Here is a 13,592-nt window from a genome sequence, read left to right on the forward strand (position 1 = left end):
GACGGCTGACACGGATAGCAGCTCTCGTTCTCTTTGTTTCCTTTCCCTTAACCACTGTTCCCCAACCCTTTTGCCACCAGGGACTAGTGTCATGGAAGACAGTTTTTCCACAGACCGGGCTGGGGGCGTTTTGGGGTGATTCAAGCACATGGCATTTATTGTGCACTTTATTATCAGCCCCACCTCAGATCACCAGGCGTTAGATCCCAGAGGTAGGGGCCCCTGCCTTAAAACAAGCATCGTGATGCTCAGGGCCCTGAGAGGGGGTGTGGCCGGGAAATGCTTTCCTGGGGATGTGACGTGTCAGAGGCTCAGCAAAAGTTCGGCTGGTGACAGTAGGGGAGGAGGACAGGGAGCAGCCCAGACCACAAGAGCTGCTGTAGGAAGGCCCTGCGGCGGGACGAGGCTCGTGATGTGAGAGGCGCTGGCAGACCCTCGTGGTGGGGGTGGAGCGCAGGGAAGTGAAGAGAGAACATGTGAGCTGAGTGACTCAGGAAACTAGGGTCGAGGACTCTGGACTCTCGAGATGGTCGGGAAGTGTTTGAATAGTTTAGGGAAAGGAGTGGCGTGACTTTGGACAGGCAGGAAAGCTACAAGGTATTGTCTGAATTAGTTTACACGACTGAGCGTTTTATGAAATCTGGCGAGATTTAGAAAGTTGAAATAGCGATTTTTGAAATTTCTTTGGCATGTTAGGCTTTAGCATTTTCTTCGGATAATTCTTAAACTTGTTCACTCGCCGAGTTGTGTCTGATTCTTTGTGACCCCATGGACTACAGCATACCAGGCCTCCCTGTCCCTTTAGCTTAAACTTAAAAAATGTTTCCTCCTGCTTCTCTCATTAACATCCTGAATTTCTTGTGTGACCTCCTGTGAGAAGCAGGAGTTTAAAATGTGGCCAAACACTGCATTGTGCTTAATTGACTTTGAAAATACGAGGCATTGATAGTCTCATGTATTTATAATACATGGTGCTTTAAGCTAGTATATAATGGCAAGTATCATGCGTTTGATTTTTGGGGCTCCTGCCACTGTGTGTTGAATACTTGTGAGTGTAGTCTTTCCACTTCTTACAGCTGTAAGAGTGTAGCTCAGTGAACTGGGGTGAGTGTTTAAAAGTATAAATCGTATGACATTCAGGTTTTAGTCATCTTGTGTGTGCGTGTGTGTTCATATACATGTGTAAATGTGCACATGCAGTGTGACCGTGTATGATCTTCCATTTTCATTGCATTTTTTTTGGATAATGAAGTGGAATCAGGAAGAGGCTACTCTCGCAGTAGGAGTTGCTAGTGTGTGCTGAAGCTGATGACCACAAGTGGTGGGGTGTCTCATCTTCAGGGTAAAACCAGGTATGTATTCTTACAGGAAGCAGAGAGATCTGATTGAGAAGTAGAGCTTGAGGCGACGCCGGGTGTTAGACTGAAGAAGCGGGTAGGAGGAGTGTTGGAGGAACTCTGAAAGCCTTCCTTCCACCTTCCTCCCCTCAGAGAGAGACCTCTTTCCTTTGTGTGGTTGGGAATCCCAGCCCCTCTGCTGCTCTCTGTCCAGGCACCTGTGGGGAGCTTGCTTATGAAACAATCCACCTGTTTATGTAGTGGCTGTTGTCTGTTTTCTTAGAGGCAGCTTGGGGTAATACCTATACTAGTGCAGAAGAAACTCATGCTAGTTACGTATTCAGATTAACTTAGTCTTTATTCATAAATAATGAACCAGCAGTCAAGTCTCCCTTGTGTTTTGAGAAAACTTAAGAGCATGAACAAAATAGATCAATGACTTTGTAGGAGGAAGTAACTATGGGAATTGAGAGCTCAGTGCATTCCGATTTAAGAGGGTAATACAGTTTTCAAACAAGAACAGCTTGCTCAGAAGAGCAGTGGTCAAAGTATTACTATTTTTAGCCATTTTAACTTCTCAAAAGTACTGAAGTACAAATGGAGAGGGCTAAGAACCAAGCCACTTATCTGAATTAGGCAAAGGAATCTCCCCAAAAGAGAAAATTGAGAGAAGTTACAGGAGGAGAAGGGGACGACAGAGGATGAGATGGCTGGATGGTATCACCGACTCGATGGACATGAGTTTCGGTAAACACCTGGAGTTGGTGATGGAGAGGGAGGCCTGGCGTGCTGCAGTTCTTGGGGTCGCAAAGAGTTGGACACGACTGAGCGACTGAACTGAGGGCACTTGGAGGACAGACCCAGAATCTCTCATCTTTAACAGTTGTAGAAATAGGAACAGATAGTTTAAAGGAAGAAAGAATCAGTAAATAATGGAAGAAATTCTCTTTGAGCTGAAAAAAGACAGGCCGTCAGTGTACACTAGGATAGATGAAAAAAGACCTTGACATCCTGGTTTAATTCAGATTTTCCAGGGTTAAGTAGAAAATCCTAAAAATGTGCTAAGGAAGAAATAAGTTCTCTTCAACATATCTTTAAAGTTTTGAGGGAAAGTTCATTTCAAACTGTAATTTTGTACCCAGGCAAATAATAAGTTATGGAGACAAGTGGAAGAAGTTTTTGGATCTGTGAAGACTTATAAAATTTTACTTTATGCACCTTATTTTCATGATGGAAAAAGTACCAGGAAAAAGATTCATCAGCTCTCAAAAACGTTGGCCACTGAGATGACCTAGAAGAAGGCAAGAAATATAAGAAAACGAATTGACTCTGCAGGCTGGCGATGTTCGGGTCTAGTGCCAAACAATTACTTCTCTTCTTGCTTTTTTTCTTGGGGCCTTTCACAATGCTCAGTTCTCCAGTTAATGGTACTTACTACACCAAAACACTGTAATGCCACATTTATGTGGCTTAACAGCCAGTGGTCACCTTAAACCCAGCTTTAGCACAGAACGAATTCACAGGAAACCTTGACAAAATTGAGATAGAACCATCAAATCTGTGGATAAAAGGTTGGAGAGGGTGAGCATGCCCTACATGTCGAAACTTCTCACTGCAGGGAGTCACGTACAAGCAAGCTGGTGGTTTGTCTACTTAAAGTTGTACTTATATGTGAATTACATAGTTGTTGCGAATTCCAAAGCAACAGTCCTGGAAAAGGGATCTGTTTTTGACCTTTATGTATATTTTAATGTTCTTCTCCATGCAGATATTTTAATAAAATCATGGAGGTGGTTAGTTTTAGGGCCAAAGAATGTTTCTGCTATGTCAAAACTTGGCTGTTTAGGTTTCCTTTCTACCACCGCTCAAGATTAGTAGGTCAGAGGCCTTTTCTGCCACTGGAATGTTGGCCACATGTTTTGTGCCCCTTCCTGACAGAAGAGTACCCCAGTTCATGAGACACTAGACAGGCAGGATGGTCCCCAGAACCCATTTCTAGCACTCTTCTCTCTAGGAACGTCTACGTTCTGTCTGTTGGCCTCCTGGGCTTGGATTCTCAGCAGACGGTATGTGTTCATGGCCAGAAAGACTCTTACTGGTTATCTGGGCTTCCCAGGTGGCTCAGTGGTAAAGACTCCACCTGCAGTTCAGGAGACCTGGGTTTGGGCCCTGGGTGGGGAAGATCCTGTGGAGAAGTGAAAGGCTACCCACTCTGGTATTCTTACTTGGAGAATTCCATGGATAGAGGAGCCTGGTGGGCTAACAGTCCATAGGATCACAAAGAGTCAGACACGACTCAGCGACTAACACTTTCTTTTCAGTTTGTCCTTAGTGTTGGTTGGGGGGAACCCACCATATTCAGACGTGAGGTCATGTAGCCTGTTTCTTCATAGCCTCAGAATCTGTAACATCTTCCCTGCTCATCACTGCTGTGTAGAACTTGCGAATTGTTCTGACCAGCTGTCATGATTTGGCCCTCCTCAAAATTGAGAACAGCTGTGTGCAGTCCACGTGCCAACAGTGCGTCACTGACAGAGCCTTCAGTGACTCTTTCCCCTTGTTCTTCGCAGTTCCGTTATTACTTTCACATAGGGCCTCTTCTCACATTTTGTGGCTATCTTCACTGTCCTTAAATTTGATGTAAGCCATAGCAATCAGACCTGGGGAGGGAAATGACTTCTCTGCAAGGGAATTTTTAAACATGCCTTTGAAGTCTAGTTACTACCAAGTTTAGATTTATTTTTAATCTCCCCTGTTAATTGCAGATGGAAAGTCTGATGATGACGATGACTTGTGAAGCTGTAGAGGTCACTCCAGCCCCGGATAACACTGGATTTGGTCCATGTGCACTTAAAGCTGGCAGCTTATCTTCAGTTCTGACCAGTGATTAAGTGGAAACAAGTTGACAATCCACAGAATTTCTCTTCCCAGCCCTCATTTGCCAGCTTGACTTGTAGACCATTGTCCTGGTTAGGGAAGACCTGAGAAGGACCCAGTAGTAGCTGCGAGACAAGAGTGTTCAGCATGTGGTCTTGGGACTGGTGAGGGTCTGAGAAGTAGCAAAGGCCTAATGCCTGAATCGTGATGATGAATCCTTTAACCAGCAACATTAGTTTATCTCTGAAGTTCAGATTGAGTGATTATGAAACTGGTCCTTACAGAATAAATATTAACTAATGCTCCTTCGTGGTGAAATTTTGTAACTCGTATTCAACAAGTATTAAACGTTTATCTGCCAATCTTTGGGAATATACACCATCTTTTAGTTCCTTTCAAATCTAATACATTTTAAATCTTAATGTTGAAATTACTTTCTTGACTATCTTTAGGTATTATTTATATGCTTAAATGAACTCTTTCATTAATGTTACTTAGTGGTGGCAGTCATGTTTTTATAAATTATAAACTATTACACTTGAATATAATTAGAAGTTTAAATACTGAGTATCAGCATGCTCTGGGGTCATAGGTATATATATTTATGTATAAAACATGTAATTTTAAATCATTACATTTGTCATCATAGATTGAATGAACTGAACTTGTCGGAAAAGATTCAAGTTAACCTAGTAGGTTTTTCTAGCTGTAATTGGAAGAGGGAGAGACTTGGGTGTGAGGAGTAACTGACTCTGATGAGGCAGCCTGTGAGAGTGCACCAGTTAAGGACCTCATCGTCTAGGTCTTTAACCTCTCTGTGAATCCCCTGGCACATGCATATGAGTTGGATCCTCTTTACTTTGTATTTGGGAAAGAGCACTAATGATCACCTATTTCAGAGTAGCAATAGGACCCCCTAGATCCCATATGCTTCTTTATCAGGCCATGGAGAAATGGATGCCACTGAAGTCCACCAAGTAATAACAGTGGATCAGATAAGCCACACGCCGTGTGTTACTACTCCAGGGGCCTGGCGCAGGTGGGAGCCAAGTCAGCAATGCTTACATCCTGTTAACTTAAGTCCAGAAAACCTTCACCTCTGTCTGCGCAGTCAGTTTGTAATAGTGAACCTGTGAAATGCTGCATTTGCCCAGGGTTTTTAATTCCCATGTTTAAGCTTAGTCCAAACACTTGAGTACATCTGTGTGCCAAGCATTTCTGCGGACTGTGGATACATAAAGCTGTAATATGATCGCCTAGGAAGTTTATTCTGGAGAGAATGATTTGTAAAAACAGAGCTCTTCCTGCCCCAGTGACGTGTGGGCTTGGATCAAAATGCTGTGGTCTGTTGCCAATACGAGAAGAGTTCTGTCGCCCATCCTTTAGTGATCCTGGAGCCCCCTGTAACTGGTGTTGTAAGGGCTATATAGTTGAAATCCTCAGCCTGGCTTAAAACCGAGGGCTGCCTGTGTGCTCACTCGCTTCAGTCGTGCCTGACTCTTTGCAACCCTATGGACTGTAGCCCGCCAGGCTCCTCTGACTGTGGGGACGCTCCAGGCAAGAATGCTGGGGTGGGTTGCCATGCCCTCCTCCAGGGGATCTTCCCAAACCCGGGGTCCAACCCATGCCTGTTGCATCTCCTGCACTGGCAGAGGAGTTCTTTACCACTGTCTCCATCTGGGAAGCCCTGCGGGGTGCCTACCTGTTGCATAAAAGAAATAATAAAATAGGAAGGATTGAGTGTGTGTTAATCTCTCCTTGCTTCCTTTTCCTCTGCCTTCTGAGACTCTATGGGAAAGAACAACATTATTTAAGAGTCAGAGATATGACTTAGGAGCCTGTGGTTTTGAAGAAACAGTGTTTCTTAGAAAATGTGTCATTTGGGACATTTGTTTCCTCTGAGATAATCTTTGGGTAAATAAGTGAGAACTGTTGACCTATCCTGGCCAAACTGTCGAAGGTTCAGGATTCAGTACTTTGTTTGAGTTGGTAACAGCTGAGGAAAGATTAAGCCTGGGGACTCATTTAAATGAGCTATAATGTAAAAAGCATACGTATCATTTTGAGAAGTGAGGCTAAACTGCCTAAGTATTAGGAAAAGTGGATCGTTTCTGCATTCTTCCTTTCTTCCACCTAGCTTCCAGGACATTTTCCCTCAGAATTTAATAAAATGTTTTTGCCCCAACTTGCTGTCACTTTTCTGTCAGTTCAGTTCAGTTCAGTTGCTCAGTCGTGTCTGACTCTTTGTGACCCTATGAATCACAGCACGCCAGGCCTCCCTGTCCATCACCAACTCCTGGAGTTCACTCAGACTCAACGTCCATTGAGTCCGTGATGCCATCCAGCCACCTCATCCTCGGTTGTCTCCTTCTCCTCCTGCCCCCAATCCCTCTCAGCATCAGACTCTTTTCCAATGAGTCAACTCTTCGCATGAGGTGGCCAAAGTACTGGAGTTTCAGCTTTAGCATCATTCCCTCCAAAGAAATCCCAGGGTTGATCTCCTTCAGAATGGACTGGTTGGATCTCCTTGCAGTCCAAGGGACTCTCGAGTTCAAAACACCACAGTTCAAAAGCATCAATTCCTCGGTGCTCAGCCTTCTTCACAGGCCACCCCTCCTTTTCTGTAGTCTTCCTTAAAAAATGCTCTGCGGTTTGTGAACACATGCTGCAAACTTCTGTCTCACACTCACCACAGCCCTGCCTGTTACCCTCCGATGATCACACCTTCTCTCCCAGCGAGAACACAGGAACACAAGGATGCTACACGGATTCGCTCCAGATCTGAGAACTAGCATCTGGCAAAATGGAGACCGGAGCTCTGGTGTCCAGTGTCTTTCAGCCTTTTGTGTATCTTTACTACAACATGTTAGGAAAAGATGACAGTGAAGAAGCATGCTATCGGCCCTCACTGTTACAGCTCAACCTCTGACATACCCTTGCGCTAGAATATTAATCCTATGTATTTATCAGAGGGAATATTAAAAAACTGGTATGTGTATTATTAGCCCAAGGGTTGGCAAATTATGGCCATATCTGGCTTCCTACCTGTTTTTGTATGGCCTCTTTCACATTTTTAAATGGTTGAAAGAAATTAATAGTATTTCATGACCCATATTTTCTATTAAATTCAGCCCTTGGTATATATGAAGTTTCGTTGGTGCATAGCCATAGTCGCTCATGTGTGTTTTCTCTGTGGTTAGCTTAATTGCCATGATGGTAGAGTGGGCAGAGGTGAGTGGTTGCAGCACAGACCTCATGGTGGCAAAGCCTGAAGTGTTTACTGCCTGGCCCTTTACAGAAAACGTTTGCCATTTCTTGTGTTGGCCTGTTGCTGTGATCCCTGACTTTTGTTGGCATTGAACACAGCCATCTAGCCCTTCCAGACTCACATCTAACTCCTCTTACTAAGATTGTACCCTGGATCTCTCAAATTCTCTAGTGGCAAATAACCTTTAGTCACTAGAGTTTTTATTTTTTCCCTTACTGTTTATAACAAGTGGTCACTTTGACGTTTCTGTGAATAATACAACCACCACGGTTCAACTATCATAACCCAATAGGACATGAATGCCCTTTCGAGAATCGTGAAGAGGACACTTGGTAATGTCATGTGTTCTATTTAGGATTGCCTGTTGAGATTAGTTTTCTTCCAGAGAGATGCTGTCCAGACTCGCCTACGTAATAGCTTATACTTGTCCCAGCTCATTACTACTTCACAGATTCTTTGTTCCAGCCTCTGCCTTCTCAGCACGTTTGTTGCCTTCTGATTTACAGGTAAGAGGCCACAAAACCCACCTTCGTCTCCTGCCTCCTCTGCTCATTCTCCCTTTCCCACACTTACATGCTCCTTCCTTGAGCCTCTTCTCTGTTCCTTCCTTACAGTCCCCTTGGGTGCTTTCATTCATGCCTGTGGCTTCACCTAAGTTACTTGTTGATGTCCTCTGGTCTCTTTGTCTCTAGCCCTCTCTGCTGAATTCTGACTCTACTGAGCACCAGCATGTAGGCATGTCCTTGAATTCAGTTCATTTTTTCTTAAGCATGCTTATCTCATCTCTCCCATTTTAGTGGATGAAACCTGTGTCTTAGAATCCACGGTGTTGGCCTTGCCTGCCTTCTTTCCTCTGCTCCCTGTATTCATTGAGTCACCAGGTATCTCCACTTTAGCTTAGATGTCACTGTACTTCGTGAGGTCTCTACCAGCTCCGCTATGAAGCCTCCTGACCCGTCTCGCAGTCATCAGTCTCTACCCAATTAGTGCATCATCTGCACGGCTGTTTATGCCATCATAAAATAGCGTAGCTGGTCATGACTTTCTCCTTTACAAAGTCAAAACGCTAGTTGAATATTAAAGCCAATACTGTATACTAGCAGTCCCCAACCTTTTGTCTTCCACAGACTGGAAGTGGGGGGATGGTTTCAGTTAGATTCAAGTGCCTTACCTTTATTGTGCACTTTATTTCTGTTATTGCATCAGTTCTGCCTCAGATCACCAGGCATTGGATCCTTGAGGCTGGGGAACCCTGCTGCCTGTGACAGGATGTAAGCAGATCCTTCCAACGTCTCTAGCCCCGATTCTTCTCCACATTCCCTTTGCTTCTGTCCTAACACTGGCCGTTCCCTGAATATGCATCTCTTGTTCATGTCTCCGTGGCTTTGCACGTGTGATGCAGTTGAGCAGTTACTAGGAAGTGCTCTTATAGGTATAGTTCTTCAGCCGGTCTCAAGCTGGACTGACATGTCTCGACTCACCTTTGTCTTCAAAGATACACTAAATTGTAGTTATAACAGGTTTAAGAAAGTTGGCAGAATCATTTAGATGTGAAAGGAGGAATGGTAGAATGGTTTGAAATAGGGGAATATTAGTGAAGTTGCCAAGATTTTAACCACATTCAACGTTTATGTGTTGGACATTGTATTAGGTACTCAACTGGCTGTGTCTATAATGACAGGAAAGTGTGAAAATGATGGTTTCCACAGTAGAGCATTACTTTATTTTGAACTTTTTTAGGTTGATGTATACTGTCCTTTTGAGGATTATCACTAGGATTTTCACATTAGATCAGTTATTCTTTTTATGTGAATTAAGCCATGCTGAATTCTTAGATTTTGATTATATGCATGGATATATATATATATATTCAACAAAAATTCAAATATTTACAATGAATCTAAGCAAAGATGATCAAGATATGGAATGTCATTGTTTCTGGAAAAATTTTTGTTAGGAATATTTAGTGTGGAAAGTTAAAATATTTACATTCTTTTTTAAACCTCTCCCATTACCTATCTTTTATGATTTTTCTTGACATTATCACCACTGGAGCATTTATCAAATTGATTTTTGCAGAGGAAGTCATACTTTGCTTAATGATGTATAAAAAATAGCTTCACAGATAGAGTGTAATTTATTTTTTGAAGTTAGATAACTTTGAAGGTGTACATAAAATAACTTGATAGGCCATTAGACACTCAAACTAGCTTCTCTCTAGGAAGATGAGGGATCCATCCACCATTTAGTATTGATACTTTGTCATGTTTATTTCAATAGAAAATGCTTATTAGATAGAAGGTGGCGAAGTTGAAAGGTTAACCAACACCAATTGTATTCTTAAACAAGAAAGCTTTAGAAACTCTTTAGATGTTGGCAGTGGGGTGCAGGAGAGTGGATAAGGGTACGAGTGAGATGATCTATACTACCTTCCAGATGTTGTATTTGGTGAAAAGCCACTGCACTACGTGAGAAAGGAAGAGAGCGGTTAAAGTGGTCAGTGACCGCAGCAAGCCTGCGGGTGATGCTCAGAGCAAGCTGGCTGAGGGCGGCGTGGATGGCTGGAAGTTTGTAGAGGAATAGATGTGCTGCTTTAGCAAGAGATGTCCAGGGTATTGATCAAGGAAGTGGCTGTAGAACCACACGGGTGCAGACAGAAGTGTTCTGGCGGAAAGTTGAACTTAGGCATTTAGGGATGAACAACCTGCCAAGTCAAGACTTGCCAAACAAGTCTGTTTAATCTGACTTGAAGAAGCCCTTTACTTAAAACTCTGGAGTAGGAAGATAGGAAAATTAGCTGTTCAGAAGGCCAAATTATTACTCATTTTGGCCTTCATCAAAAAATTGTCTTGCTCCTTTCTTCACTTCAGTCACTCAGTCATGTCTGACTCTCTGCAACCCCATGAACTGCAGCACACCAGGCTTCCCTGTCCATCACCAACTCCCAGAGCTAGCTCAACTCATGTCCATTGAGTTGGTGATGCCATCCAGCCATCTCATCATCTGTCATCTCCTCCTCCTCCTGCCTTCAATCTTTCCCAGCATCAGGGTCTTTTCCCATGAATCAGTTCTTCGCATCAGGTGGCCAAAGTGTTGTAGCTTTTAGGACTGATTTCCTTTAGGATTGACTGGTTTGATCTCCTTGCGGTCCAAGGGACCCTCAAGAGTCTTCTCCAAAATCACAGTTCAAAAGCATCAGTTCTTGGATTCTCGGGTTGTTTTACCGTCCAACTCTCACTTCCATACATAGATTCTTAGGGTCATTCTGATCATCATAGCAAGCCTCTCAAATAATTTGACATCCTTATATGCAGAAAACCCATTAGTTAATTGGAAAAAGCAAAACTGCCTTATGAAAAGTTCGTTTGTTTGTTTTTAATCTCTATGAAAATGCTTCCCGTTAAAGTTGTTCCAGTTCTTCAGCTACAGAGTGAAGAATAACTAGGAAGCAGCGGCTTCCACTCTACTCCCCTCTCCTCCTGGACCACAACCTTGGGCACGAATACAACATCATTGTTTTGTTTGCTTGCCTCCGCAACAGTTCTCCTCCCTTTTCTTAAAATCCTCCATGCCAAGAGGACAATGCAGAGCTTTCTTTCTCGCAATAGATGGCTAGTTGTGTTCTTAGTTGGGATCTTGCTGTCATAGCCACAATCACTGTGCCATTATGCTGGGTGGCTGGGTCACAGAAGTCATTGTGCAGAGTAATGAATGCTGTTTAGTTGTGATGCATTGTCGCTTGCATCTGTGGGTGAGAACACGCAGTCACTGTAATCTGGTGAGTGATCAGACTGGTGTGATGTAACATCATCTGTTAAGCAAGTGAGCAGTCACAAAGAGCAGTTGGGCATTTCTTTCTTCTTTAATACAAAATTGTTAATGAGAAACTTTGAAGGTATGAGACAAACTACATAGTGGGTATTGCATCTTAACTGCTATTTCTCAGTGTATCTGGGGCTCAGTGTACATATTTGGTGGTTTAGGGCAGGGAATACCAACCAGCTCTGCACATCTCTGCTCTTGGCAGGTTGGGAAGGACTCCTTAACCCCCAGAGAATTGCATGTTAGAGAAGGGTCATGACTGGTGTCAACCAGGAACGTGGCTTCCTGGCAGAGTCCAGTTCTTGAAAAGTGTGGATTCTGAAAACAGAATTGCTGAAGGCAGATTCCTTAGCTAGTTCTTTCATCTACATAGGGAACAGGTACTTCTGTAGTTGTTCATATGGGATGTTACTATTTCTCAAGAATTCTTGCTGAAGTAACAGGAAGCATTTTGCTCTTGTAAATAACCTTGGTGATATTTTGCAAGGACCTCACCAGCCCTGGGATTGAAGCTCGTTAACTTTCTTGCCTGCGCACAGCCCACAGCTTCTTCCTTTCCACCCCACTGCCTCCCATTTTTGAACACTTTTCAGCTATTTGCTCATTAGCATCGCTCATTAGAAGTGTCCTGGGGAGGGCATTTCAGAGCAGTCCTTTTTATACATGTTTCTTCAAGTTTTGTCAAATTTCCAGCAAATATAACCAAGTTACTGCTCAAAGTGAAACTTAATCTAATTTATATTTTTTATTTCTTCCCTCCTATCCTGCTTTTATATATACTAAGTATCCACTTAATATACATCTAAGTGATTGCTTTTTAGGAAAGTGTGTTTTGACTAGCTCAGGAATCTACTCCATGAAGAGAGAGGGAGTGATTTTAGATGTGACTTTTTTTTTTTTTTTTTTTTTTTACAATTTAGAGTGTTTTTATGATCCTGAGGTCCTGGGAATTTTGGAGGAGGGAAATATGTTAATTAGGACATGTGAGATAATGTACAGTTAGATCACCTGCCCATGCAGGTACATTCCTTTTTGTATCTTGTTTGTTCAGCTGCCAAATTATGTCCAACTCTCCACGATCCCATGGACTGTAGCCCGCCCAGCTTCTTTGTCTGTGAGGTTTCCCAGGCAAGAATACTGGAGTGGGTTACCATTTCCTTTCTTCCTTATTTTATAGTATTAAATTAATAATATGTGTAACCCTACCTTTAAAAGTTATGTAAATAACATGTTCAGTGCAGAAAATTTGGAAAATTTTTTTTATGAAAAAAAAAAAATCCCACAGATTACCAATTATCTCTATGCCTGCTATCTAAAATAACTATCAGTAAGTTTTGGTGTATATACACCCTTGTGTTATTTTTATAGATCATTTTTCCATAAAATTTGTTTTGGCTTCAAGCCCATTCAGAAATGCAGTAGTCATTTTAAGTTTCTTCCATAATCCACGAACAAGTTTTCATAAAAATATTTTGATCAACATTTGTTAATATTAAATGGATTGAAAATAAACCTTGAGGAAAAAACTATAGGACCATTAACAGTTAATATTAAAAGAACTGTTTCTGTGATTATAAAGATAAATTGCTTTGAGTTTTTCTTTTGACCTTAACATTTTATATTATTAAAACATTTAAGTTTTTTGTGCAGAAATAGAAAAACAAAACATTCATAATGAGGAAATGAAAGACAAATTTTCATTGTTATATAGACATACTGACTGTGATCAAGGTGCTTCTGATTGATTTGTTCTTCATGGTGGTAGAAATAGGACCCTTATTCACAAATAGCCCATTTTTACACATTTTTCCCTAAGGTAAATGAGTCAGTTAAGAGTGAAAAGTTGCTTTGTCTATTTTTTTTTAACCTCTTCTCTTTCTCTCTGACCAGTCCATGTTTGCTTCTGTATAGCTAACTGCTGCTGTTTATTTTCTGCTTCTGTGACAGCCAGCCGATGGCGAAGTCTCTTCCCTTCAAATGTCTCACTGGCTTTTCCTTATAGTCCTGTGGCAAGACTCAGCCCTTATAGCAATGGCATTAATACTCCCAGCTTCTCTAAAACCTCAAATAAAGCAATACTAACACCTGAAAGAACAGGTAATATTTCAACTTCTTGATTAGCTGCTTACTTTGTGAATCGGTCACCAAACACAGCTTAAAAAATAATCCACCTTTCATTGAAAAGCTTGAGGGTAATTTTGTCACAATGGGGAGTTTGCTGTACACCTACATTGGGTACAAAAAAGGCTAGCATTAATTTATACTAGTATCATTAATCTGCTCTTCAT

General features: G+C 42.1%; 1 protein-coding gene across 3 annotated transcripts in view; it reads left to right on the plus strand.

Moving 5' to 3' along the window:
• SLAIN1 (SLAIN motif family member 1) overlaps window positions 1–13,592 on the plus strand; it is a 51,010-nt gene that overhangs the window by 23,809 nt on the left and 13,609 nt on the right. Inside the window, exon 3 of one of the 3 annotated variants that reach the window (XM_068984619.1) lies at window positions 13,252–13,401. The exons of the other annotated variants lie outside the window; for them this stretch is intronic. Coding sequence (XP_068840720.1) covers window positions 13,252–13,401 — 150 coding nt within the window. The remainder of the gene's footprint in view (window positions 1–13,251; window positions 13,402–13,592) is intronic. 3 annotated transcript variants of the gene reach the window in all.

This window comes from Capricornis sumatraensis, chromosome 12 (assembly GCF_032405125.1).
Source record: "Capricornis sumatraensis isolate serow.1 chromosome 12, serow.2, whole genome shotgun sequence".
In the NCBI taxonomy this organism is placed as follows: Eukaryota; Metazoa; Chordata; class Mammalia; order Artiodactyla; family Bovidae; genus Capricornis; species Capricornis sumatraensis.